The sequence below is a fragment of the Myxine glutinosa genome, chromosome 1, assembly GCF_964187855.1.
Source record: "Myxine glutinosa chromosome 1, kmMyxGlut1.1, whole genome shotgun sequence".
Taxonomy (NCBI): Eukaryota; Metazoa; Chordata; class Myxini; order Myxiniformes; family Myxinidae; genus Myxine; species Myxine glutinosa.
This window is the reverse complement of record NC_136261.1, coordinates 299,406,843-299,433,824: the sequence shown is the minus strand read 5'-3', so window position 1 is coordinate 299,433,824 and position 26,982 is coordinate 299,406,843. Positions and strand designations below refer to the sequence as shown.

Here is a 26,982-nt window from a genome sequence, read left to right as displayed (position 1 = left end):
TCTCAATATATTATTTATCCTGCATACTGGTCACATACCAGCTTCTACTTGCTGACCTTTGAATGTCTACCACTTATTACTGTTTACCATGTACCTGTCTTGTAAGTGTCATGGGCCTTCCTTATAATGTTGTTCCTCCTCTCTGCTGCACCCTAGACCTTAACAGATGATTTTGAGGTGAGTCAGTTGTATGATTGCAACTGGCTTGTTGTGAACTGCTCAACACCTGCAAACTTTTTTCACAGTCTGCGTCGCCAGATCATGCTACCTTTCCGGAAGCCTGTAAGTGTGTACTCTTCAATATGTATCATTATGAAGGTGTGGGAGTGGGGATTGAAGGAAAATTGATTTTAAATTGATTGATTTAAAACGTTTATTGAACATTGATTTAAAAAATTTTTTTTTTTATCTACGATAACCATTGCTTTTCAATAATAATAATAATAATTTGCATGCTCATTTTACTCTTCCAGCTGATAGTCTTCACCCCAAAGTCACTGCTACGACATCCTGATGCTCGTTCAAGCTTTGATGAGATGTTACCAGGTCTGTTTTTGAGTACATCTTTTCATTACTTTTGTTAGTTTTAAACATCCATCCCCTCCTCTGCACCCCGTCTTTTTACTTGCAAAATCTTATAGTAAATTGGTCGGTTGCATTTGTTATTCTGTCTGTCTGTCTGTCTGTTTGTTTGTCTATTTGTTTGGCTGTTTGTTTGTAACTTGCCTACAGGTCACAATTCTAAACCGATCATCATGAAACTGCACCAAGTTGTAGAGATCGTCACAATTGAGAAGCCGTTTGATTTTGATGTCAAAGGTCATCTGGAGGTCAAACTTCTAAAATCGCCATTTTTCATCCAATTGGCTTGAAAATTCAACAGCATTTGTATATTGAGTCACTAAATTGGTAAACCAACTATTTTTGAGGTCAAAAGGTCAAAGGTCAACTCAAGGTTAAACTTCCAAAATCATAAATTTTCATCTGAAAAACCGTCAATTTTCATCCGATTGACCCGAGCTTTGATTAAGATCGTCAATTTTAATCTTAATGAAATTGACAATTTCATGTATCCATGGCAACCTTTTTGGGGGGGGGGGGGGGGGGAAGAGCGGTGGATTTTGCAAGTATCGTGTTCTGCATGATGTCTTCTTGCCATTCTTTTTTGGTCTCTACCCCACGATGCTTTCTCTCCTTGCTTTTTGACATGTATACAGTCATACTAAGCAAAAATGTGATAAGATTTTTGATTTTATGGGTTTTTTTGCTTATTTTTAATTAAAAAAGCAAAAAAGCATTGCAAACAAAAAAGCCAAACCTTGTGTAAACAACAACAACAATGAGCAACAGAAACAAGCTGTTAAAACAAACAGTGAGGAAATGGAAGAAAAGAAAAACGAGGAATCTTTTGCAGTTTAATCGGTGCATGTGTGGTCGGGAAAATGTGCAAGTTAAGATACGAAGTGGAGGGTTGGGGGTTGAGGTGGAGCAGGTGGAAGGATAGAGGTGGAACATGTGTAGTTGAGGTATGGGTATGGGTAGGGGTGGAGGTGGTATGTTTGGTGAGATGATAAATGATGGCTCTTCACCTTCATAGTCCCTCTTTTTCGCACCCCATCCTAAAGCGCTTGTCTCCACGATAAGTATTGGAGAGTAAAGATTACTCAGTTCCAAGTACCATCTGTCTCCAAATACCATACTACACAAGGAACTTGGTCACAGGAGGAGGCCATTTTCCCATCATGCCTATGCTTTATCAACACAAATAACAGTGGACAAGCAAAGGGATCTTACCATTGTTTTTATTCTTTTTTTTTTTTAAATAAAAATTGGGGTTGGGTGGGGTGAAGAGGTTTTGGTGATTAATGAACAAACACCAACACCACATGCATTGTTTTGACAAGACCCACTCACTGACCTCACAATCACTACACCTGCATACAAGCACCCATCAAACATAAACATGTTTTGTTGCAAAATACCAAACTGTCTTCTGATTATTTGCTCTTTCTCCTAGTTTGCAGTCAATATTAAGCTTCTGGTGTTGACTCATACAGTGGATAAAGTAAAACCTGTATCACCACTGCAAATGTTGGTGATAATCCCAAATTGGTCAAATCCCTACCAACTGCCGGTGTAATTTGTATCGGTTTATGCTGCTGTTAATTGTCTTTCTCATACATGTTATTTTTGTAAAGTTCTCCCGTGAGCTTTAGATCAATCTCAATAAAAAATATTTAAAAAGTTAAAAGAATGTGCCCTAGTCGATGCTAGAGAAACAGCCACCGTGGTTGGAAAGCTGAAACAATATGTGCAGAGACTTCTGCATTTGACCTGCATTGGCATGCATGCTTGTTCACAGAAACTATGGCTTTGTCTTTGTGGGGATTTACTTGATAAATGATTTTTAATCGATTCCTGAATGGAGTTTCTCAGTTTAGAATTGATGAATTCATTTGGAATTTTTTGGGCATCTCAGAGAGATAGAATTCATGGATGTTGTCAGAGGGCCGGTATTGACGGAGCTCATCAGAGGGATGATATTGACGGAGCTCATCAGAGGGATGATATTGACGGAGCTTGTCAGAGAGTCAATATTGATGGAGATTGTCAGAGAGTCGGTATTGACAGAGCCTGCCCGACAGTCGGAATCTGACGTGGCTTGCCTGACTGGGTCGGAATCTGATGAGGCTTGCCCGACAGTTCCAGAATCGGATACGGCTTTCCCGACAGTGTCAGGACCCAATGCGGCTTGCCCGACGGTGTCGGTGACCCGACGCGGCTTGCCCGACAGGGTCGGAACCCGACGCGGCTTGGCAGGAAAAAAAATGCTGAACTAAAACTACATCGCAAAGTCATTAAATCATGTAGTCAAATGAAACAAAATCACAATAGAAGCCTCAAATTGCTCCAACTTCAGCAGCCACACTATTGTATTACACCTTCTTTGAATTGCCCAGGTTTTCCGCAATACAGCACTTTTCAAGTGTCTTGTGTGTAGTTGTTGTTGAAGTCAAAAGGTAATATTATTGTACAACATATTTTGGTGCAATTGGTATTGAGTGAGCATCTCTTGCTTGGTACAGGGACAGATTTTCGTCGTGTGATCCCTGAATCTGGGCCAGCGGGCGAAGCACCGGAAGGCGTAAAAAGGCTCCTAATGTGCACTGGGAAAGTATACTACGAGCTAGTAAAGGAACGAGCAACTAGAGGGCTGGACAAGGACATTGCGATTTGTCGCATTGAACAGGTGAAATAACCTATAATAATTCTTCAGGTGGAATGAGGTCAAACTTCAGGTTTGCCTCTTCATCTTTTTCATAATGATCCCTCTATCCCATCCCCTTATCCATACCTCTCACTGCCTTTTGAATTTGACTCTAATGTACCACATCTCTTCACCTGCTCCAGATCTCCCCATTTCCACATGACCTGGTGATTGAGGAATGTGCTCGATTTCCTTCTGCGGAGCTGGTCTGGTGTCAGGAGGAACACAAAAATCAGGGTTATTATGACTATGTGAAACCACGTATCCGCACAGCCACTTGCCGCAAGAAACCTGTTTGGTGAGTTTTTCCTTCAACCTTGAGGTGCCTATCCTGTACCCTTCATTTTAAAAACTGTCTCACTATCATCATCCTGTGTATTTTTCAGCATAGTTGGGAATTTGCAAAAGCACCATTGATGCTATTTTGTTCCACATGATTAACACTCAGAAATTATAGGCAGGTAAGGTACAAGAGTCGTTCAGGTCACTGCAATGGCAACATGATATCTGTTTCCTGTTTGGTTGAGGAGTTGTGGTGCTGATCAGAATGCATTTTGTGGTGGCTCTTCTTACCCATGGGCTTGTGCGAAGGGGCGATATTATGGATGTGCTCGGAGGGAATAGTTCATTTGCTGGTACTTGATGCCACACCGATGCCATGCCACCCACAATAATTGTAACCCCCAAAAAATGTCCACCATTTTGGTGCTCTGGTAAGCCTCTTTGTGGAAGTGTCTTACTCACAATTGCCATGCTCTCCATACAAGTTTTTCTTTCAGTGTAAAACAACCTGTTAAAAGGATCACCAAATATTAAAAGGTTTGAGCCAATAGGCGTTATGGGCCTTGTGAAAGCAACAGTACGTATAGGCCTCGGGCTTCAGGCCTGTGATGTCAGCCTATGGGCCACTGGGCCAGTGCAATTGGAATTATCTGAGCTATATAACCATGATGTACTAATATATTATTATATGCACATGCAACCTGGGTTATTACTCTGCACTCGCGAAGCGAAAAGCGGGGTTAAGCATTCCGTTACGTACGTACGTGTATGTGTGCCGTGTGCCGCGTCTGCATTTAAAAAATTCATTTTCTCGGCAACCGTTGGTCCGATTGACATGAAATTATCACCACAGGAGGTCCTCCTCCTGTAGAATATTTTTAATGAATATTATGACGTCGTAGGTCACGTGGTACTGGCGCCATCTTGGAAAAACGTTACACCTCTATATCTCCCAAACCGCTCAATGGAAAAAATGGAAACATGGCTCATTGTCAAGTACTCACCATGGGGAATAAGATATGTTGATGCTGATGTCATCAGTGCCTTAATTATGACGTCATAATTCGACAAGTACAACGCTTGATCTGATCAGTATGAAAAAACAAAAATTCCTCTGCAACTGTTAGTCCAATTGGCACGAATGACGTCATAATTCGACAGGGACAACGCTTAGTCTGATCAGTTTTAAATGTATTGAGCGTGATCTCTGCAACAATTATATTAGAGAATATAAATTTATGATGTCATCACTCACGTGATCTGGCAGCCATATTGGATCAAAGAAAAAAAGAAATGTTCAAAAACAGAAGAGTTTGCTCACACCAAGTTGACTCTGCAGGGTAAGTATTCTATGAATACCATCTCATTGTTGCATGTTTTTGCTTCATGTAAGCAACCTGGGTTATTTTTTTTTTTCGGGAGTGATCGAGACAGCGGTCTGTTGCCTTGTATACTGCTCAAATAAAGGAATGTGTCAGAAGAACGAGTTGCAAGCTTGGACCAATAAAGTCTGTAGTAGGCACACGTTTTGGATTGCATCATTAATAGCAGCTACCAAATTGTATCTCAAAATGTCCAACATCATTGAGCCATAATCACGTTCACCAAGTCCGCAAAGTTCAGCGACATAACCGGAGACCGATTGACCTTGCTTGTGCATGATTGCTTGGGGTTTTGGTATTGCAAAATTATGGTATTGCAAAAGCTTTCAAAGCAGTATTATCCCGGACGAGCCCCCAATTTCTGTTACGTGCTCCTCCCCAAATCCCGGTCACGGTGTACCTCCGAGCCCCGAAAGGAGTCACGGCAGAAAGATGTGCTATTATGTGTGCCAATGACCAATGGTGAAAACACACTAATCAGTTGTTACCAAAAACCAAGTATTGTATTAGTATCGCACAATAATAACAGCACAAGTACAATATACTTCAATTGCACAACAAAATACCATATAATTCCTATGATGGTACCACCAGTTTCTTAACTCGATAACTCACGGTGCTCCACGTGAGCGAAATGTAACACCCCCAAAGTCACTGTCCCGGCACCAGGCCAAAGTCGATCCACGCTCCGGTGATCACAAGAAAAAGTTCTTATTGAGACCAGAATCCATGACGGCTGACAGTCGACGCTGCCGAAGAGCCGCTGGGTGGGTGTCGGGCCGACGTCGGTCAGGCAAAAGTTCACCCAAAAGGCAACTGGGAATTCACACCTTTGGTTCACCAGCCAATGACGCTGGTATGAACGTTCAGCGGCTCCAAAATGGAGAACCGCGAATTCCCAATCGAAATCCACGTTACAGACGCGAACCAGGCTAATGGCTGGGGCGCGGTGAAATGGCTGGAGCGAGGTGAAATGGCGGACGGGCCCATAATGGAGGCGTACCTGCTCTCCAACAACGACTCACTTCAGAATCAACAGCAAAACCCGTCACGCAGGTTTATCTGCCACAACGATATCGACTCTGTTACAGGAATCCCTTTCCCGGGGAAACCAATATTCGCTCGTGACCAACGATCGCCAGCGTCTCCTCGATACCTCAAAGCAGATCAGCCTTTCTCTCCCGACCTCACTTGCTCCGCTTCTGCCTCCTCCTCTTCTTCTTCCGGTTTCCCCCGATCCATTTCGTTTTTCTTTTAAAACGCTAATTTTTTACCTTTGAAGACAGTTATCTCCATTTCACACAAACTATAACAATAATAGTACATGGAACTAAAAATGCTTTGCAGTGGATGAAAACCACAAAGACGGAAGTGACGAATCCGTAACTCTCCCCCCTCAAGAAAGAAAGCTGGAACATAGTGAAAACTTTCTTTTCATGTAGAAACCCTTTTTAACAAACAAAAGTAAAACTCACACCCAAATGATCAACTCACGTGAGCAACAATAATTACTATTCCCCAGAAGAAAGCAACAAAACTTCCAAACAACCTCCGGGACTTTTCAAAGTTAGTTCACTCTGGATAAAGCATCAGCAACGACATTGTCCCTGCCCTTTACATGCTCAATTTCCAAGTTTAACTCCTGCAAAGACAAACTCCATCTCATCAACCTCTGATTTTTATTTTTCATTTTTTGAATGAAGGTTAAGGGGTTGTGATCAGTGAAGACTTTTAACTCTGGATTCTCTTGCATCCTGACTACAGGCAAGACAGGAAGCATTTTTTCCACAGGCTTCCTCTCATAATATTTCTTCAGTCGGTTGACATGACACAGCTGCCGCTTTTTCCGTCGGTCGGGAGTTGTCACCACGTAATCTGTTTCATTAACCCTTCTTTCGATTGCATAGGGACCAAAACACCTAGCCTGTAGTGGCTGACCTGGAACAGGAAGCAACACTACCACCCGGTCCTCAGGACTGAAATTTCTTATCTGAGAATTCTTGTCATGTCTCGCTTTCATTTTATCTTGTGTCACTTTCAAGTTTCCTCTTGCAACTTCACAAGCCTTTGCCAATCTGTGCCGAACCGTTGACACATACTCTACCATTGTTGACTGCGACTCCTCCTGTAGCCACTGTTCTTTCACCAATTTCAATGGTCCTCGAACGGTGTGTCCAAACACAAGTTCAAAAGGACTGAATCCCAATGACTCCTGAACAGATTCCCTCGTAGCAAACAACAATAAGGGTATTCCTTCATCCCAATCCTTGTCACATTCAAAACAATACGTTGTGATCATATTCTTCAATGTCTAGTGAAACCTTTCCAAGGCCCCTTGGCTCTCGGGATGGTAAGTACTTGATCTTACTTGCTCCACTCCCAACAGGTGTACCACTTGCTGAAAAAACGTTGACATGAAATTGGAACCCTGATCAGACTGGATGACCTTAGGTAGGCCAACCAAAGTGAACAATTTTATCAAGGCCTTCGCAATAACTGCCGCAGTAATTTTCCTAAGAGGAACTGCTTCTGGGAACCTCGTGGAAGCGCACATGATGGTCAGCAAATACTGATGTCCAGCCTTAGTTTTAGGTAAAGGGCCTACACAGTCAATAATGACACGGCTGAATGGCACTTCAAAAGCTGGAATTGGTTTTAAAGGTGCGGATGGGACTTTCTGATTAGGTTTTCCCACCAGCTGGCAAGAATGGCAAGATTTACAGAACTCCGCCACATCACGTCGCAATCCCGGCCAGAAAAAATGTACCAATATTCTGTCACAGGTCTTGTTCACTCCAAGGTGCCCGGCCAAAGTTGTCTCGTGTGACAAACTCAATATCTCCTTCCGGTACGGCTGTGGCACCACAATTTGGTAATGAACTTTCCACTCATCATTTGCTGGCACCTCCGGTGGTCTCAATTTTCTCGTGAGTATTTCCCCTTTCATGAAGTAACCAACAGGTATCTTCATAGCCTCTTCCTCTGTAACGGCTTTGCCAATCAAACTCCAGAGCTCCGAATCTCCATGTTGTGCTTCAACAAGTCTCTTTCGGACCAGCACCGTTTGTTCAGCCTCGTTCCCAGATGTCTCCGACGGACACTATTTTTGTCCCCCGTCGCACAGCGTAGCGAAAGGGGGACTATGGCTTTCCCCTCCGTCCGTGTGTCCGTCCGTCCGTGTGCGTGCGTGTTTGCGTGCGTGCGTGCGGGAGTGCGTGCGTAAGCGAAGGACCGCATTCAAATTTGGTGTGTGGGTGCAACCCACGTCAAAATCCAAGATGGCCGCCGCCATGTATGTCTGATGCCATGTATGTCTGAACCTTGTGAGATGAATATCTTGAAAAATAAGTGAAGTACCAACGTCTAATTTGGTGTGTGGGTGTATCTCGGCATAAGGAAGAACGCTATTGAAAATTGGGTCGCCACGTCAAAATACAAGATGGCCGCCACCATATATATGTCTGAACTTTGTGAGCGAAATATCGCGAAAAATAAGCGAAGTACCAACTTCTAATCTGGCATGTGGGTGTATCTAGGCACAAGGAAGGACGCTGTTTAAAATTGGGTCGCCCTGTCAAAATCCAAGATGGCCGCCGCCATGTATGGCTGAACCTTGTGAGATGAATATCTTGAAATATAAGCGAAGTACCAACTTCTAATTTGGTGTGTGGGTGTATCTAGGCATAAGGAAGAACGCTATTGAAAATTGGGTCGCCACGTCAAAATCCAAGATGGCCGCCACCATATATATGTCTGAACCTTGTGAGCAAAATATCTTGAAAAATAAGCAAAGTACCAACTTCTAATCTGGTGTGTGGGTGTATCTAGGCACAAGCAAGAAAGCTGTTTGAAAGTGGGTCGCCACGTCAAAATCCAAGATGGCCGCCGCCATGTATGTCTGTCTGAACCTTGTGAGATGAATATCTTGAAAAATAAGCGAAGTACCAACTTCTAATCTGGTGTGTGGCTGTATCTAGGCACAAGGAAGAACGCTGTTTAAAATTGGGTCGCCACGTCAAAATCCAAGATGGCCGCCGCCATGTATGTCTGAACCTTGTGAGCGAAATATCATATCATAGCATGTTTTCTGCGTCTTCCACTTTGTCAACTCATCACTTCACCGACGGGGGACCTAGGCGTAACGCTTGTCTCTTTTGGTCCAGATGCCACCTTGTCCTTAGGTTCCTTGATGGCACTCCCTAGCCTATTACCTCTTCCAGACTTTTCCTCTAATCTCTCTATGGAACCCAAATCCACATCACCTTCGTTCTCCTTCTCTTCAGAGCACTTCCTACCCATAGCACGAGTCACTGCACAGGATGGAAAGATACGCGGAATCTCCTGCTCTAACTGTGCTATGTTATTTTCCATACTGGGCTTTTCAACCAACATCGGATAACCAGAAACTCGACCAGAAACTCGCCAAATCATTCCCGATAATAAAAGAGATTCCCTCTACAGGAAGAGTGGCTTGTAACCCCACAGTGACCGGTCCAGACTTCAAATGGATGACATGAAGAGGAGCTTTAACATAGCCACCAACCCCCTGTAAGAGAACACTAACCCAAGTTGCCGTCTTCTCCGACAATGGCAAAATGCCCTCAAGCATCAACGATTGATGTGCTCCTGTGTCCCTCAATACCCTAACAGGTCTCTGGTTAGTTAAGTCCCCATCCAGTGACACAAACCCCTCGGAAATAAAAGGTTTGTAACCCACTTGAACAAGGTCGTTCTGTGATGCCGTAACTTTGGCACGGGAACCTTCACAAGGCACTGTCCTCCAAGGACGATTTCTCGTATTGGCCAACGCATTCGGAGTTGCACTAGTCTGACTCCGCTCCTGATTTTTCCTTTTCAGGGCATAACATTGGGACATCGAATGCCCAGGTTTCTTGCAAAAAGTGCAAGTCGGCCCGGAGGAAAAACTCGTGGTCTGCCTCGGGCCCCCCGGAAGATAGGTCTGCCTTGGAACTGCAGTCTTCTGATCCCTAAAAGTCGCGGTATCAGATTTGTCCCCATAGTCCTCTCTAAGCCGCCTCCATGAAAATTTGTTCTCCGATCCTGATTTACCGTAACTCCCCTGGCTAACTCTAGGTGGGAAGTTAGGTTTGTGGATCCCCATCCGGTGTGTCAAGGCATAGTCATCTGCCACTGTTGCTGGCGCATACAACTCCGGTACCTTTTTTTCGTCCAGATGCACTTTAATGTCCACGTGGACACACTGTTTGAATTCCTCCACCAAGATCAATTGTCGTAAAAGGTTGAAGTCTTTCCCAATCTCCTTCGAGTCACACCACCTATCAAACATAGTTTCCTTCATTCTGGCAAACTCCACATGGGTCTCACTCTCCCTCTTCCTGGCATTCCTGAATTTTTGTCGGTAAGCTTCAGGGACCAATTCGTCGGCTTTGAGAATGGCTTTCTTCACTATCTCATAATCTGCACATTGGTCAATCGGTAAAGCCGAATAGATATATTGAGCTTTACCCACCAGAACACTTTGTACTAACATAGTCCATGACCGCACAGGCCATTTTAACATTTGAGCCACCTTCTCAAAGTGAAAAAAGAACGTGGCTTCCTCCTTTTCATTGAAGGGTGGAACCAGCCTCACATGCCTACCAACATCCCAAGAGTTCTGACTGGTTGTCGAACTAGCCGGCATGGATACTACTTCTCTCCATTCCCCCAGTACTTCAAGCTCCTTGAGTTTAAGTTCCCTCTGATACTCCATGTCCCGTTCCTTTAACTCCCTTTAGGCTCTCCTTTGCTCTGCTCTTGCCTCTGCTCTTCTCTCCTCGAGTTCCTTTTCTGCTTTCCTTTCCTCTGCTCTTGCCTCTGCTCTTCTCTCCTCGAGTTCCTTTTCTGCTTTCCTTTCCTCTGCTTTTTTCTCTGCTCTTTCCTTTTCCGCTTTCCATTCCAACTCTTTTAACCTTTCCTGGCTATGCAGTTGCATCTCCATTTTCCGGAGCTCCATATTTCCTTTTTCCTCTGGTAACCAATCCAAGGCTACCTCTTCCCATGTTCCTTGGCCCACCAGAGATTCTACCACCAATGTCTGAATCTCGGCTTTCTTCATAATAACTCGGACCTCCAAGTTACAATATTTGGCCAATATCATGAGTTCCGATCTTTTTAACGCCTGGAACTGTGCCTCGTTAGGAGACGTCGCAAACTTTTCTATGTCAAACACCATGGTGACTATTAGTTAGCACCTGTTAACCTTCACACAAAAATTTCTAAATTTTCAGAAAAATTTGGGAATGTTAGAAAATTCCAAATTTGGGAATTTTGGGAATGTTAGGGAATTCTATCCCGGATGAGCCCCCAATTTCTGTTACGTGCTCCTCCCCAAATCCCGGTCACGGTGTACCTCCGAGCCCCAAAAGGAGTCACGGCAGAAAGATATGCTATTATGTGTGCCAATGACCAATGGTGAAACCACACCAATCAATTGTTACCAAAAACCAAGTATTGTATTAGTATCGCACCATAATAACAGCACAAGTACAATATACTTCAATTGCACAACAAAATACCATATAATTCCGATGATGGTACCACCAGTTTCTTAACTCGATAACTCGCGGTGCTCCACGTGAGCGAAATGTAACACCCCCAAAGTCACTGTCCCGGCACCAGGCCAAAGTCGATCCACGCTCCGGTGATCACAAGAAAAAGGTCGTGTCGAGACCAGAACCCCGGCCGGCTGACAGTCAACGCTGCCGAAGAGCCCCTGGGTGGGTGTCGGGCCGACGACGGTCAGGCAAAAGTTCACCCAAAAGGCGCCTGGGAATTCACACCTTCAGTTCACCACGTAAGGACGCTGATATGAACGAGCAGCTGCTCCCAAGTGGAAAACTGCGAATTCCCAGGTGAAATCCATGTCGCACACGCGAACCAGGCTAACGGCTGGGGCGCGGTGAAATGGCGGGAGCGAGGTGAAATGGCGGATGGGTCCGTAATAGAGGTATACCTGCTCTCCAACAACGATTCACTTCGGAACCACAAAACCCGTCACGCAGGTTTATCTGTCACAGCGATAACGACTCTGTCACAGGAATCCCTTTCCCGGAGAAACCAATATTCGTTCGTGACCATTGTTCACCAGCGTCCGCTCGATACCTCAAAGCAGATCAGCCTTCCTCTTCCGATCTCACTTGCTCCGCTTCAGCCTCCTCCTCCTCTTCTTCCGGTTTCTCCCGATCCATTTCGTTTTTCTTTTAAAACACTAATTTTTCCTTGTTATCTCCATTTCACTCAAACTATAACAATAATAGTATAGGAAACTAAAAATGCTTCCAGTGGATGAAAACCACAAAGACGGAAGTGACGAATCCGTAACACCTACCCGTGGCCTGTAAGAGCTTTGAAAGAGGTCCTATATAGTAAGCATGCATCTCACGAAACTGCAATGGGGACCAGATCATTTTTCCCCAGATTTTTTAAAACGTTCATTTCTCCCCAGATTTCTCCCAATTTCATTCAGAACACCTCGATGGACCTCTAAATATGCATGTCGAATACACATGTCGAATAGATCTTACGAATAAGCAACCTCCTCCCCGTCCCCATCCTCGTCCCCGTCCGAAAGCCACACATCTATTTAGTTATTAAAAACGCTTTTTTTGGTTAAAAACATCTAACATTGTCCGATTTTATCCGGATTTATTTTAGTCGACTCTTAAACTATGTCAGCGACGGTTGAAAATTAAATCACAAAAAAAAAAATCACAAGAATAAATTGTGGGAAAGGCCGAAAGGGTTTAGCGTTGTTAGGCCTCAAAGCATGGGGAATTTTTAAAAGTGAATAAAATCAAAACTCAAGATCCTACAAACATGCCACTTAACTTATTCTTCTCAGAAAACACTCGTCTCTCCAAATATGCACACGTACACCCACTCACTTTATGATTTCATGATAGAACACGTGTTGATTCAGTCTACAAATGTACGCCAGAGTATGGGGTGGTATACTCTTAGGTGTATGGTGTGTCAGAGTTATGTGAAGCGAACAATATCGTGGCGCCTGGCTAATGGGTGGTGCTTTGTGATGCCAGGGGAGAGGGGAGAATGTGTGGCCTGTAGAATGGGTGATGCTTGTGGCATAGACACGAACGTACTTTTATATACCTGTCATCAAGGGTGATATTGTCATGTGCCTACCCTGTAGTGAACACCGCAGGGTGACACTGATGAGCAAACGAGCTTTACTCCGAGGCGTTCAATCCAAAATGACAGCATTCGTTACACGCGAGGGAAAGGAGGATGACGAATTTAGCTAGTCGGCTTCTCCGCACCTGGATAAATTAAATCAAATGACGCAGGATTAAAATGTACAAAAATACAGGCTTTATTAAAGAAAACGCCGGTCACAAAATAATACACGATAAAACTATGATTCCTAATTGAAGCGCTCCCACACAGACTCGATTGCAACACAATGGGAAAAATAACTGTAAAAATAAATGTGTTTGTGTGGCACTTAGCTCTAATCGGCTCTTGAACTAGTCGGGAATCCTCAAAACCCCCTCGTGTCCTTGGCTGCAAAACTGCAGGCTGCACTGCCCTGGGCGCGAACTAGGCCTCGCGCCCGCTTGGAGTTTGTGCAAAAAAGCACCTCAACGACTCTCAGACTGTGAGAAACAATATTCTGTGGGCTTTCATGTGTCTTTCACTGAGGAGAGGCTTCCGTCTGGCCACTCTGCCATAAAGCCCAGATCGGTGGAGTCTTGCAGTGATGGTTGTCCTTCTGGAAGTTTCTCCCATCTCCACACAGGATCTCTGGAGCTCAGCCAGAGTGACCATCGGGTTCTTGGTCACCTCTCTTACCAAGGCCCTTCTCCCCCGATTGCTCAGTTTGGCCGGGCGGCCAGCTCTAGGAAGAGTCCTGGTTGTTCCAAACTTCTTCCATTTAAGAATTATGGAGGCCACTGTGCTCTTGGGAACCTTCAATGTAGCAGACATTTTTTTGTAGGCTTCCCTAGATCTGTGCCTCGATACAATCCTGTCTCTGAGCTCTGCAGGCAGTTCCTTCGACCTCATGGCTTGGTTTTTGCTCTGATATGCATTGTCAGCTGTGAGACCTTATATAGACAGGTGTGTGCCTTTTCAAATCATGTCCAATCAATTGAATTTACCACAGGTGGGCTTCACTCAAGGTGTAGAAACATCTCAAAGATGATCAAGAGAAATGGGAGGCACCTGAGCTAAATTTCAAGTGTCATAGCAAAGGGCATGAATACTTGTGTAAATGTGATATTTCGGTTTTTTCTTTTTCATAAATTTGCAAAACTTTCTAAAACCCTGTTTTCTCTTTGTCATTATGGGGTATTGAGTGTAGATTGATGAGGGAAAAAGGGAATTTAAACGATTTCAGCATAAGGCTGCAACATAACAAAATGTGAAAAAAGTGAAGGGGTCTGAATACTTTCTGAATGCACTGTATGCATGGGTAATTGTATACATGTGTAATGGTTGTGAATCTGAGAGGGTCTTGTCAAATAGTCAAAGTGCTATCAGTGTTTGTTCAAAGCCCTCCCCCCTCCAATTTTACATCTATAAGAAATAACCATATCCTCGTGATGAACCTTGTACCTGCCACACTGTTTTCTGCCCCCACCCCTCCCTCCAGTAAGATTAAGTGAAGAAACTGATAAATTGAATCAATGTGCCATCGATATAGGTCAAGGGTGATGTGCCAAATAGTCTCGTCATGCGTCAGTTCCTTGTATATCCCTGTAATGTTATCCTGTTTCGAGATATCCAATTCCCGAGCTAACTCTTGCTGAAGCCTCCTGATTGAAACCACATTTCTGCTGTAGCCAGTGTTTGTGGTGCAATATACATACATACATACATACATACATACATGCATACACGCCTCCCCTACCTATCATGCATTTGGCTGAGTCTCTTTCTATTTTGTCTGTCAACCCTGCTGTTGGTGTTCCCCTTGGCTTTCTGCTGAATTTTGTTCTGTTGCAACCTGATCCATTGTGTTCTAGCTCTTTCACGATCCTTGACTTTGTATAGCAAAATACCCAGTAATATATATGGTGTTAAGCGGGGCATATGGGCAGTGGGGGAGGGGGTGAGTAAAAGATTGTGGGTAGGGATGAGGAAGCCATCTCTGACTTGCCAAGTAAATCTTTAATATCAGTTAGTTTCTTGTATATACACGAACATTTCTTATTGGCCAAAGGCATTTTGTCGTAAACATGTTTGTTCTCAGACTTTACTTTGTAACCTCTACTGTCTTTGCCAATGTCCCCAATCCCTAAACAGGCATCGAAGTTCCACTCTCTCATTGCTTTGCTCACACTCCACATTTAATTTCCATAGACCATTTATCTTCCTGTGCCTATTTTAAATCCAAATAGACATGCTAGAATAAAGAGCTGTACTTTGAACATCTATTTGGAAGGTAGGAACTATGTTTAACATTTGCACGTCCACTGCGCTATGTCATTTGCAAAGGAAAAACCCTTTTTCTGCAAGTTTTTTTTCAACTCGCTTCCCCATTGTCACCATGTTGTGCAGGTACGCTGGCCGAGGACCCCAACCTGCTCCGGCAACAGGAAACAAGGCAATGCATCTTGCTGAAAGCAGACGCTTCTTTGACACAGCAATGATCCTCAACTCGTTTGAACAGTCAGAATGACTGCCACGGCTAGGTGGGGGTGTGGAGAGAAAGTCACTTCAATGAAAGTTTGTGAAAAGGTGATTTACGAAAACAAAAATTCGGTGTTGTTGTGAAAAAGAAAATTGAGGGAGCTGGAGAGGTCAGAGGAAGAGATTGTGAGGTGACATGAAATGTTGGGACGTGTAATCCATTGCTGCTGTTTTCATTGTTTATAGTTGAGTCGGTTCAACGCACAAGGATAAGGGATCTGTGATAATAGTTAAGTTAATTGTATGTTTCGGCAAGGTTGCGTGGAAGGATGGTAAAATAATCCACAAGGCATTGCGAATCCTTGAGTAGCTGTTTTTATCCCAAGGTTACAATCTTGGGCCGAGAAAGCGTAAATAAACCAACACGATGAAAACCTGTCATGTGTTTTTTTGCAGTCGGTTCATTCTCGGTTGATACTGATGATGAGGAGCATAATTGGACAAAGCTTTATTTGTATGAAATTGTCAAATTTCACTTTAATTTTCGAAGGGAGAGATTTTTTTTTCTTCTGCAAAATGCACACTTTGGTCATTAGTCCGCCTGTGCAGCGGGAGTCTGGTTTTGCAATCGCTTCTGTGTCTGTCCGTCTTGGGCATAACTTTTTTTTACCATTTGAACTTTTGTCATCAAATTTTCAACAAGCCTTCAAGAGAATATGGAGAAGACTCATTGGGTCAAAAGGGCAAAGTCACCGAGTACAAATAATAATAATAATAATGCATTTATTTTATATAGCGCTTTTCAGGAAGCCCAAAGACGCTTTGACAGAGTGCAAAACATAATGCATAGCAAAACATAAAAACAATTGCAAAAAAGAAGAATCAATAGGGAAATATTCAAAGCACAAAGGAGGGAGAAGGAGAGGAGATAGTCAGGGGTTAGATGCTGTGGGTTAAATGTTGAATGCAGTGTTGAACAGGTGGGTCTTGAGTGATGTTTTGAATGTGGTGAGTGAGGAGGAGTCTCTGATGGTGTGAGGTAGCGAGTTCCAGAGGGTGGGAGCAGCGATGGAGAAGGCCCTGTCCCCCCAGGATCTAAATTTGGTCCGGATGGGGGGGGGGTCAGGAGGTTGGTACCAGCAGAGCGGAGGTTGCGGGTGGGAGTGTGTCTGGAGAGTAGGTCAGCCAGGTAGGATGGGGCCAGGTTATGGAGGGCTTTGTAGGTCAAGAGGAGGATTTTGTACTGGATTCTCTGGGAGATGGGGAGCCAGTGAAGCTTGTAAAGGACGGGGGTGATGTGGTCACGGGTCTGGGAATGGGTGAGTAGACGGGCAGCGGAGTTCTGAATGTATTGGAGTTTATTGGTGATTGTTGAGGGTGAACCATAAAGGAGGCTATTGCAGTAGTCCAGACGGGAAGTGATGAAGGCGTGGATGAGGGTTTCTGCAGCCACGGAGGAGAGGGATGGACGGAGACGGGCGATGTTTTTCAGGTGAAAGAAGGCTGTCTTTGTGATCTGTTTAGTGTATTGATAGCTCATCTAGTTGTTTTGATAGTTCAAATAGCCATTGATAGCTCATCCACCGCGCAGCAATAGACAACAGGTTGTTTTTTTTAAATCGCTTCTGTCTTTCATTTCTCCCCCTTGCATTTTGAGATGCTTTCGCGTTTACCATATGAGCTTTTGTTTTAAATATTTCAACAAAGATTTATTATGATATGGAGAACACTAAATAATGTTAAAATAAACATTTATCTGCTTTCGTCAAGTTTAGTTCAAGTATAAACCAGACAAACCAGAATGCAGACGGTCTTTGCATTTTGGGATGCTTGCTAGTTACCCTCGCCAGAGGAGAGGTCCGTTTGTTTTGAGTCCGTTTGTGTCCGCACAGAATAAATATGATTTTCTCTGCAACCGTTGGTCTGATTGACCAGAAATTTTCACCATATGTGCACCTCCGGCTGTATAATTTTTTTAAATAATGACAATCGGTCACGTGGTATGGACGCCATCTTTGAAAAACCGAAAAACTTTGCACCTCTATCAAAGCGCTGCATCGAAAACATTGAGACATGGCTCATTGTGAAGAACTCTCCATGGGGAATAACATATGTTAATGATGACGTCATATGTTCCTCCGTTATGATGTCATAATTCGACAACTTGTACAAAACTTCAACTGATCAAGATGAAATTTCTTGAGCGTCATGTCCGCTCAATTGGTGGAGAAATTTTCATAAATTTTCATAAATTGGTGGAGAAAAAAATGATATCAGTTACGTGGTTCGGCCGCCATATTTGTTTTAACACAAAAGCCTTAAAAACCACTGAAAACACATCCTGGTAAGGGTCTGCAATCATTGCTCTTTTTCTTTTTTTATTGTGATCCAAATCAAAACAGTGGACACTGGACAACACATGGCGATGTCTTTACTTTAAATGCATTGCTTTGGTTGCTGTAACGTGGCAAAATTACCTGCAGTTTATCGTTTTGGAACTTTTCCCCCCTAATTCACTATGAGTGGTGTAATGGGTAAGGCAGTTATGATGTGTAAGTAACATACTCTTAATAGGTTAACAATGCTGCTGCTGCTAGTTGATGCATATCGTACTGGGATTCGATTCTGAATTCTGCCTGCTGGTTGCATCATTGCTGAGGTGTCGCTGTGCCAATGATGCAGTGCCCCCTGTAAGTCAGAGCAGCAATTTGGAATTTGTCAAGGCTGCTGACAACTCGTCTTTTCATGGAGGACAAGGTGGGAACTATTGCTGTGTAAGCCTTTGCATTTTGATTGGAATCGTAACAGACTTGAACATGTACAGATCAACTTAGACTCGAGTATAAGCTTTTACATCAGGTTTTATTTACTTTTTAGCATGAATAGGCATATAGAAACTTAATTTATCTGATATTTTTACAATTTTAAGTAAGTGTTTGCCCCCTTTTTAAAACCTGTCTATTTTGGGTACTGAAAAAAAAGCAAAAGTACTTTTTTTTTTTTTTCATTTTAAACCATGGAACTTTTAAATTGTAAGAGTAAACTGTTTTCATAGCATCCTGCTAAGAAATATACATGAGGTACTGTGACTGAAGTAGATGGCACTGGTCATTCTGTCAAAGTCGAGCATTCGATGGTATTTGAGCAGACCAATACAAATTGTCACCATATGACATGCCAGGTGCAATTTTACCTTTTCTTGTCACTTAAGCAAACAGCCAGTTGAGAACTACGAAAAACCCATGATGCAACATTCAAAATGGCACTCACACATGTACCCTAATGGGTAGGCCAAGTGGTTTCCTCAAATAAAGGATCCAAGGCACCATGGTGTGCCAATCTTTTGGCCTCGTTTGGAAATGGATTTCACGACCACAAAAACGATCAGGCTGAGAGGGTTCTGCCCATACTGTTTTTATTTGATGAACACAAGGCTTCAAAATTGTGGTTGCATTATATACAACTTGTACAAATGGATCAGCACTTCATCAATAAAAAGTCTATTGTACAAGTTTTAAAGTAATATATCCTGGTGGCTGATAAAGTATTAACGCCAACAAGTTTTGTTTCAATTGCATTTGAAAAATCAGTCATACAATACATTGTATTGTTGCAAAAACAATTTTCCTACAATAGTTCAAGCTCCTGTAAGAGCTTGCAAAACAAAAATAATCAAATTACAGGTTAAAAAAAAAAATCATGCAGTTACAAAGGCAAATGATGACCAAGCAAATGAACGTCAGAGCAGCATTGGCAATAGAAATAACAGACTTTTTCACAGCGGCCGTAGAATATCTTTAAATACAAAAAGCGAAATGTCTGCATTGCCTGGTTTTGGACACGGATGTTTGCATTCGGTTAAAAAAAAAAAAAAAAATCTCATGTATATAATACATGCGAGTCAGTTGTGTAATCTGAATTTCTGGAGTGGTAGAAATGGGGCAAGCAACTTCTGGTGAGGGAAAGTTTAGACATGTACTTCCAATCGCGATTTCGCAAATTCCAACCCTTTGAGATCACGCTTCTCTTTGTCGTTGAAATGGTTGTCCCAGAGCCTGGAAAGAGGCAGGGTGGATAAAGAACAAATCAGCAAACATTTCTTCCTTGTATACCACTAACCTCCGAAAGTGGGCATTAAAATACAAATTGGCTTTTCCCAACTGCAAGTACATATTCTCGCTCCAAGTCGAAACCATCTTTTTTTTTTCCCCCTTTTGCATATGTAATAGATAGATGGCTCCATTATCAAATGCATTCAAACTCTCCCTTTGCTCACCATACGTTCTGGAGGCTTTCATTTTTTCTTATGGCGCTGCACAAGTATGGCACGACATCGTCTGTCAGCTGATTTCCACACAACCTGCAGCCGAAACAGTTGAAAAAGATTTGTTTCAACCCCACACTTATTATCCTTTCCTCGATTTAAACATCAGATCCCACAGCTGAAGGTATTTCTGATAATTGCTTGAATATGAAGTTGTTTGTAGGGCATAGAAATTTGGCATTTATTTGTGCATAGAAAAATGTATAGAAGTTGGAAAATAAAAGGTCAAACTGTTTTAAGTATCAACAAAACTTGACCTCAACATCAGTGCAACATTGGACAGAACGCAGATGTTTAACTTCCAATCAGGTGCCTTAAAATATTTTTGTAGTTCCAAAACGAGTGGCTCCAGTTTGTGATCTAAGGAGAGGTTTCTGTTAATATATACATATGTTAATATAGATAGAAACTTAACTCGTTCCAATGAGGTTTTGGGAGTTTTTGCTTCTAAGAACACCTAATCCAGCAAACACAGAAATGAGCGATGCTTTGACAGGTTCTTACCCCAAATCCTGAATCCGGCAATCGTTCTGGCATAGTGCATCACAAACGAGCCGTGCTCCAGCATCCCCAATGGCATTGCGGGAGAGACTGAAAACACAAAACAAGATGGATCATCCAACAATGCAGAGCCACACCGAGGGTGTTTGCACATGGCACAGAGTGCAACTCCTCCCCCCCACCACCCCCTCCTTATAATCAGTGTGCAGCACGTGGCTGCGGGTTAGCATCACGTCTGGCAGGGGCACGGCAGTGCCACTAATTTAGTGCCCCGAGGGTAGAGCAGCAATTTGGAATTTGTTCATGGTGCCGGCAATCTTGCCTACTCTTTGCAAAGGACACCGATGCATCTTTAATGTCTTATTCCTGGCAGATGGGAGGCCTTGCTTGACAGACGGCACATACTGATGAATCACCCTGAATGAGAAACACCAGAATAGCAGTGGATACCACTTGGCTATACTGCTAGCTCCCCTTGTAGATGAAAAACATGACTAAACAAAGCTGCGTACATGTGATGTAATTGTGTAAATGCCCTAGGATGAGCAATAAAACACAGTAGATCTCGGCATGGACAAACACCCTCAGGACGGGCATGGCTAACCTGGACACCACAATCAATGTCAAAAATCAAGTTATGGTTACATTTCACATTAAAGTGCTACCGTTAACCGAGACAACTTTGTTGAACTGCGCTGAAGGCTGCCTAGGTAAACTAGTCGAGCTCGTAGGCCTTGCAGCGTACTTCAAACCATGGGATAGACTAGCCAGCTTCTTTATTATTCTCTTGTTCTCGTCAATGAAGCAACTTTGTTCTGATTTCATCAACGAAAACAAAAAACAGCTTTTAACTGCAGTGATGGCAAGGCATCGAGATTAAAGAGAAGCTGAGAAAGAACTATCTATAAAGTAGATACATGTACAGTACATGCAGCCTCATATATATATATATATATATATATATATATATATATATATATATATATATATATATATATATATATACACACACACACACACACACATGGAGTATTGATCTATGACAATAGCCTCTCCCATCCCTTTGAGCAGATGAGACAAAAACACCCAAGGCCAGTAAAGGTAGCTCTACTGTCATTAACACAGGTTAACAATACATTAACTTAATTTAAAAATTATTCCAAGCATCAATATATTACATGTATAACTATAACATCACTCGGTAGAGCGCATACCTCTGCCAGGCTGAACAGTCATTGCTCTGACCTCACTACCTTTCACTTTTCTCCCATACCTGTTTAAATTTTCTCATTTATTTAGCAAATCAATGTTGTATCTGTGACTGAATGAAGAACGTACCACAACTGCTGTGGGTAAATAAAGGCCTGGGCAAGAGGCTTGAGGCCTTCGGCATCCAAACGACAGTCGACCAGCATTAGCCTTGTTGGTGCTTTTCCATTCTGCGCAGCTTTGGCCAACTGAGAGCAGTCGTCAGGAGAGAGGGATAAACCAGAGAGGTTGAGGCTATCCTGCCGACAGAATGTTCGGATAGGTCTGGAAGAGCGAAGCGCAGAAAGCAGTTCAGTTTCTGAAAGCGAGGAATTGGGGTCTTGATGTGCTTCCGATGGTTCTTCTTTCATAATCAAGCTCCTGCCTTTGTCCACAAGGGACCAAAGGGCTAAATAAACAGAGTTGGGATAGAGGGATCAAAAACAAAAAAAGGTGGGAATCGATCAAAACATGTTTATGCAGAATGGATTGGGAATGCGGGGTAGGGAAGGAGGGAATCGAGATGTGTTGGGAACAGAAAACCCAAACATCGCAAATAACTAACGGGGTCTTGCCAGACACCCTGCCAGCTGGAATAGGCAAATGCAGTATCCTGTTCCAAATTATTCCTGGTGTCACTTTTATTACCACCACAGTCCTCTTTGCATCGCGTTTAAACGGTTTACCAGTTGCAAGTAGCGTTTCGCTCATTTCCTACACAATAAAATGGAGCCATGCTCCAAATTATTGTACGGTGAGCCAATCGGACACTTCAGATTCTCCAGGAAGGGCGTACTTTCAAAATGCTCTCGTTGGTCCAGGAAACGCCAATGTTTTATTCTTTAAATCTACAATCATGTATGTGATTAGAACGCTGTTAAAAAAACAAAAACATGTACCAATGATGGTATCGCAGAACAACAGGGGGCAAAGGATCATCAGATATGGGGGAAAGTGAAAACAGTGGGACAATAACAAACTATCACCGCAGCCATAGAGGAGGAAGTGTAAGGAGGATGGAAATGGGGTCGCAACGTGTGAAGTAAAGCTCCGCAGTGGAAATGCGAGATATCAATTGGTGATGGTGGGAAGTGGACTTGGAATCCTAGAAGACAGTTCCACAGGCGAGAAAAGAGGTGAACGAAAGAATGGAGGCGAATGGTGAGTTTAAAGTTGGGGTCTAACATGGAAAGGATTTCTGGCAGAGCATGTGTGAGCCGAGAGGTAGGGATTGGGTGAAGAGGTGAGGGCAGGATCACGACAGGAATAGAGCAAGTAAAAATAAATAAATAAAACGCAAGGCAATAAACCTGCCTCTGGTGAGCAAGGAGATCCTGAAATTAGGCCTCCTGATGCAAGATTAATATGAAACCGAGGACATTGGATTATTGGACCTTGAGGAGGGTGGAACAAGTTGGGAACAGCACATTCCATACGTGCTTTTTTTTGGACGTATGCTTCCTACTTTTTTGCCGTATATTGAACTATTGGAAGAATCATAGTAAAGAATTACGAATCTCTCCCATATACAGTCGTGGTCAAAAATATTGGCATCCTTGCACTTTTTTCAAATAATGCACCATTTCTTCCATAAAATTGTTGAAATTAAAAAATATTTTGGTATCCACAAATGTATTTCTTTGGTTTACAGTGGAGCAAAAAAAAAAAGCTGAAGAAATTACTAAATCTTAGCTTATTCCACAGAAATCCTAAAATGGCCCAGACAATACCATTGGCACCTTTTAGAAGTTGTTAGAAATAATTAGATTTCCAGGAGGTGATTCTTCTTTACTTTGGAAATGAACTCACCCGTGGTGAGTTGCAGGTGCCTGCAATATAGAAATCACTCATTCAACCAGTTTGAGTAGAGAAAATGAGTCATTCTGCTGTTTTATGTCACTGTGTGTACCGCAATGACCATGGAGAAAAGAAAGAAAACCAGAGAATTGTCTGAGATCAGACATAATTGAAACATGTTCACGTGTTTGACCAGTTTGTGATTTTTAACCAGGACTGCAGAGAGTGAGAAGGCTGCTGCCTGCCGATCTGAGGGTTGAGATATGGAGCGGCAGAGGGTGGAGTCCTCAGCAAAAAGACAGAGGATTTTCCAGAGTTGAAGAGATCATTGATAAAGATATGAAAAAGCACTGGGCCCAGAATACTGCCTTTAGGAACTCCAGCCTGGACAGGGAGAGGAGATGAGAGAATCAGAGATGACATTTAGGGCCACACGTTGATTACGACAGGAGAGGAAGTCCATGAGCCATGAGTGGAGAATTCGATGAATACCATAAGAGGAGAGTTTGGTGAGCCAAGCCAAGCATGGACAATCTCAAGGCTACACGTCCATCTCCAGAAACCTTGTTGTTCCTGTGTCCACCATACACAATTTTTATCAAGAATGTTAAGGCCCATGGCACTGTAGCCAACCTCCCTGGACGTGGCCGCAAGAGAAAACTTGATCGAAGATTGCAGTGAAGGATTGTTCGAATGTTAGAGAAACCACCTGGATCAACTGCCAAACAGATTCAAGCTGACCTTCAGACACAAGGTACGACAGTTTCAACTCGCACCATCCGTCACCAACTCAATGAAAGGGGTTCTATGGTAGGAGACCGAGGAGGACCCCACTGCTGAGAGAGACAAGAAATTCCGACTGGAGTTTGCCAAAATACACCTGAACAAGCCAAAATCCTTCTGGGAGAATGTCCTGTGGACAGATGAGACAAAATTAGGGCTTTTTGGTAAAGCACATTTCTTTGTTTACAGAAAAAAAAATGAAACTTTCAAAGAAAAGAACACCTTACCTACAGTCAAACATGGAGGGGGTTCAGTGATGTTTTGGGGTTGCTGTGCTGCTTCTGGCACTGGGTGCCTTGAATGTGTGCAAGGCATCATGAAATCAGGAGATTATTAAGGCATTTTGGAGTGCAATGTTCAACCCAGTGTCAGAAAGCTGGGTCTCCGTCAAAGGTCATGAGTCATGCAGCACGACAATGACCCCAAACACACTTCAAAAAGCACCCAGGAATGTTCAAGACAAAACGCTAGACTGTTCTGAAGTGGCCAGCAATGAGTCCAGATCTAAATCCCATTGAACACCTGTGGGTAGATCTGAAAACAGCAGTTGGGAGAAGGCACCCTTTAAATCTTGGAGAACTGGAGCAGTTTGCACAAGAAGAGTGGGCCAAACTGCCAGTAGAGAGGTGTAGGAAGCTCATTCACGGCTATAGGAAGACCTTGACTGCAGTTATTTTATCCAAAGGTGTCAATAATTTTGTCAATGCCATTTCTTTTTATTTTCTGATTTAAAAGGATATATTAAGTTCTGAATCAAAAACAAAGGTTCTGTAATATTAACAGTGAAATAAAGAATTGTGGAGACCAAATAGTTTTGTCAATTTCAACGTATTTTTAAAGAAAATTGTGAGTTATTTGAAAAAAGTGCAAGGGTGCCAATATTTTTGGCCACGACTGTAGGTGCACCCACAGCAGTTTCCAGAGCAAGTACCAGTCCGAGTGGTTTGATCAATATCTGATGGAGAGAGCAAGTCAAAGCCACCATAAGGTGTTTACCCTTCACGATAGAGCGCACAGTGAAACGTTTGTTCCAAGATGGGGGTCTGTGCTGAGGTAACAGAATATGCTTGTACTCGGATCCTGTTTATATGTCAGGATTTGATTTGTTGTTTATTTTTGTTTGTTTTCAATCAGCTCCAAAGGTTCATAAGAGTACATTTAATATCTCCGTGGGAAGCAAGGTGCAGATGATGCCCCCCGAGCGGAAGAAAGAAGCTCGGACGACGTGCCAAGGCTCGAAAAGTGAACCGCACCTCGTGTCCCATGGAGGTAAACGTACTCTTATCAACTTGAAGACCATAAAATCCATCGCTTATCTTGTCCAACGACGCAGACGCACACTGGCTTCCGCAGACATCAGCGCTCCGTTCTCGGTAGCTCAAAAGACCATTTACCCTGAGACCATCGCGCTATCCTGCTGACCTAGCAATTATTGCACAGTATGTTGTAATAAAAGAGCTGTCATTTTGAGTGTCCCTGCGGTGGGCAACCATTTATTTTTGCAACCACATTGACACAACGGAGGAGGAAGGGATGCGAGGGGGGTCGTTGCCTAGTTAGGGTCGTGCGGGAAAACTTGATCAAAAGTTTTCACTTCTGTCTGGGAGATCAGGATTCGTTTCTAAAGCGAGGAAATGACGCACAGGTGCAGAGGAGCACGCATAGGTGCACGTTTTTACGCACCTTCCAAGAACCACACCATCTCGTGGGCAGAGGCAACCAAGGTCCTGCCGGGGAGAAACAAAAAGAGCATTTGCACGAGTAAACGGGACACGTGAAACAGGCGACGCTCACTATGCAGCAATGCGAGTCACACGTCATGGCTTTGAGTAAAGTCGCGCAGCAAGTCGGGAAATAAGTGACATCGAACTTCGCGTGAAAACATTTAAACTCGCAACATAACGGTAGCGCGGATGCATGCTTAACGATGCACTCACTGCAATAAGAGAACGCCGGACGATGCGCACAAGTTGAGAGAAATGAAGGATGCACGGAGCGGTGTGCGCCTGACACTGTAAGTGTAACACACCACGACGGTTTTAAAATCCTCACCGACTGAGCGCTGTCAACACGATCTCCCCTTTTTCTTTCCTTCCAGTTGTTTACAACGCCGAGCCGGCGTCCATTGGTCAGTTTTGCGATGACGTCATTTGTTTTCGCGTCCCATTGGTCGAGGCTCTGTGCGTGTCAACCCGTCGACGAATGGGCGCGCGGTCACGCATTGAGCACGCGTCGGCGCCGTGACTTCAAATCGTAAATCTGCGTCTCCTCCGCCGCCAAAGCCGTTGTCATTGAATTCAGGCGACACGGAGCGGTTCCTGATCTCTTATTGCGAGTTTCCTATGGAACGACGCGCACTTGTGTACGCGACGGTTCATTAGTACTTACTTTTAATCAATTGAACCATCGCAATTCGACCAAACGAAACTTTTGCAATGGCGAAGCTTTTTGGTGGAGAAACCCGAGAGCTGTGAACTTGGTGTTTCGTATCGAGCACAAGACTGTGGGGTGGGAAATCGGTCAAACTGGGCACAGTGACTCATCACAACTGATCACAATAGTAAACGTATGACTATGGAGGAATGGCAGTCAGGTTTGATATATTTGCTACATACACACATATGTTGTTGTACCGGTAAATGGTCATGTTTATATGCGACCAAAACGTCTTCTCTTCAAATAACATTAACACCTAAAACACAGTCCGTGAACTCTTAATTACGTTTAGACTGCTGAGACCCCTCAGACCTTTGACGACCCTTTAAGGCCCCAGAGACCCTTAA

General features: G+C 43.3%; 2 protein-coding genes across 5 annotated transcripts in view; one reads left to right on the top strand and one right to left on the bottom strand.

The window, feature by feature from the left end:
- The window catches only part of LOC137439177 (2-oxoglutarate dehydrogenase complex component E1), an 89,092-nt gene extending 73,112 nt beyond the window's left edge, over positions 1-15,980 (top strand). For all 4 annotated transcript variants that reach the window (XM_068134928.2, XM_068134935.2, XM_078768024.1 and 1 more), the window contains exons 19-23: positions 157-282; positions 474-546; positions 3,087-3,250; positions 3,412-3,566; positions 15,475-15,980. In XM_068134928.2, the coding sequence (XP_067991029.1) occupies positions 157-282; positions 474-546; positions 3,087-3,250; positions 3,412-3,566; positions 15,475-15,595 (639 nt within the window). In that variant the 3' untranslated portion in view covers positions 15,596-15,980. The remainder of the gene's footprint in view (positions 1-156; positions 283-473; positions 547-3,086; positions 3,251-3,411; positions 3,567-15,474) is intronic.
- Positions 15,981-18,944: 2,964 nt separating this feature from the next.
- Positions 18,945-26,563, bottom strand: LOC137439167 (ribonuclease inhibitor). Its single transcript, XM_068134914.2, has 6 exons — positions 26,137-26,563; positions 25,883-25,926; positions 21,710-22,028; positions 20,375-20,461; positions 19,823-19,906; positions 18,945-19,601 (listed from the first exon to the last, which is right to left on the bottom strand). Exons 2-6 carry the CDS (start codon positions 25,899-25,901, stop codon positions 19,514-19,516), a joined length of 597 nt encoding a protein of 198 aa, XP_067991015.1. The 5' UTR covers positions 25,902-25,926; positions 26,137-26,563; the 3' UTR covers positions 18,945-19,513.
- Between the last annotated feature and the right edge of the window lie 419 nt (positions 26,564-26,982).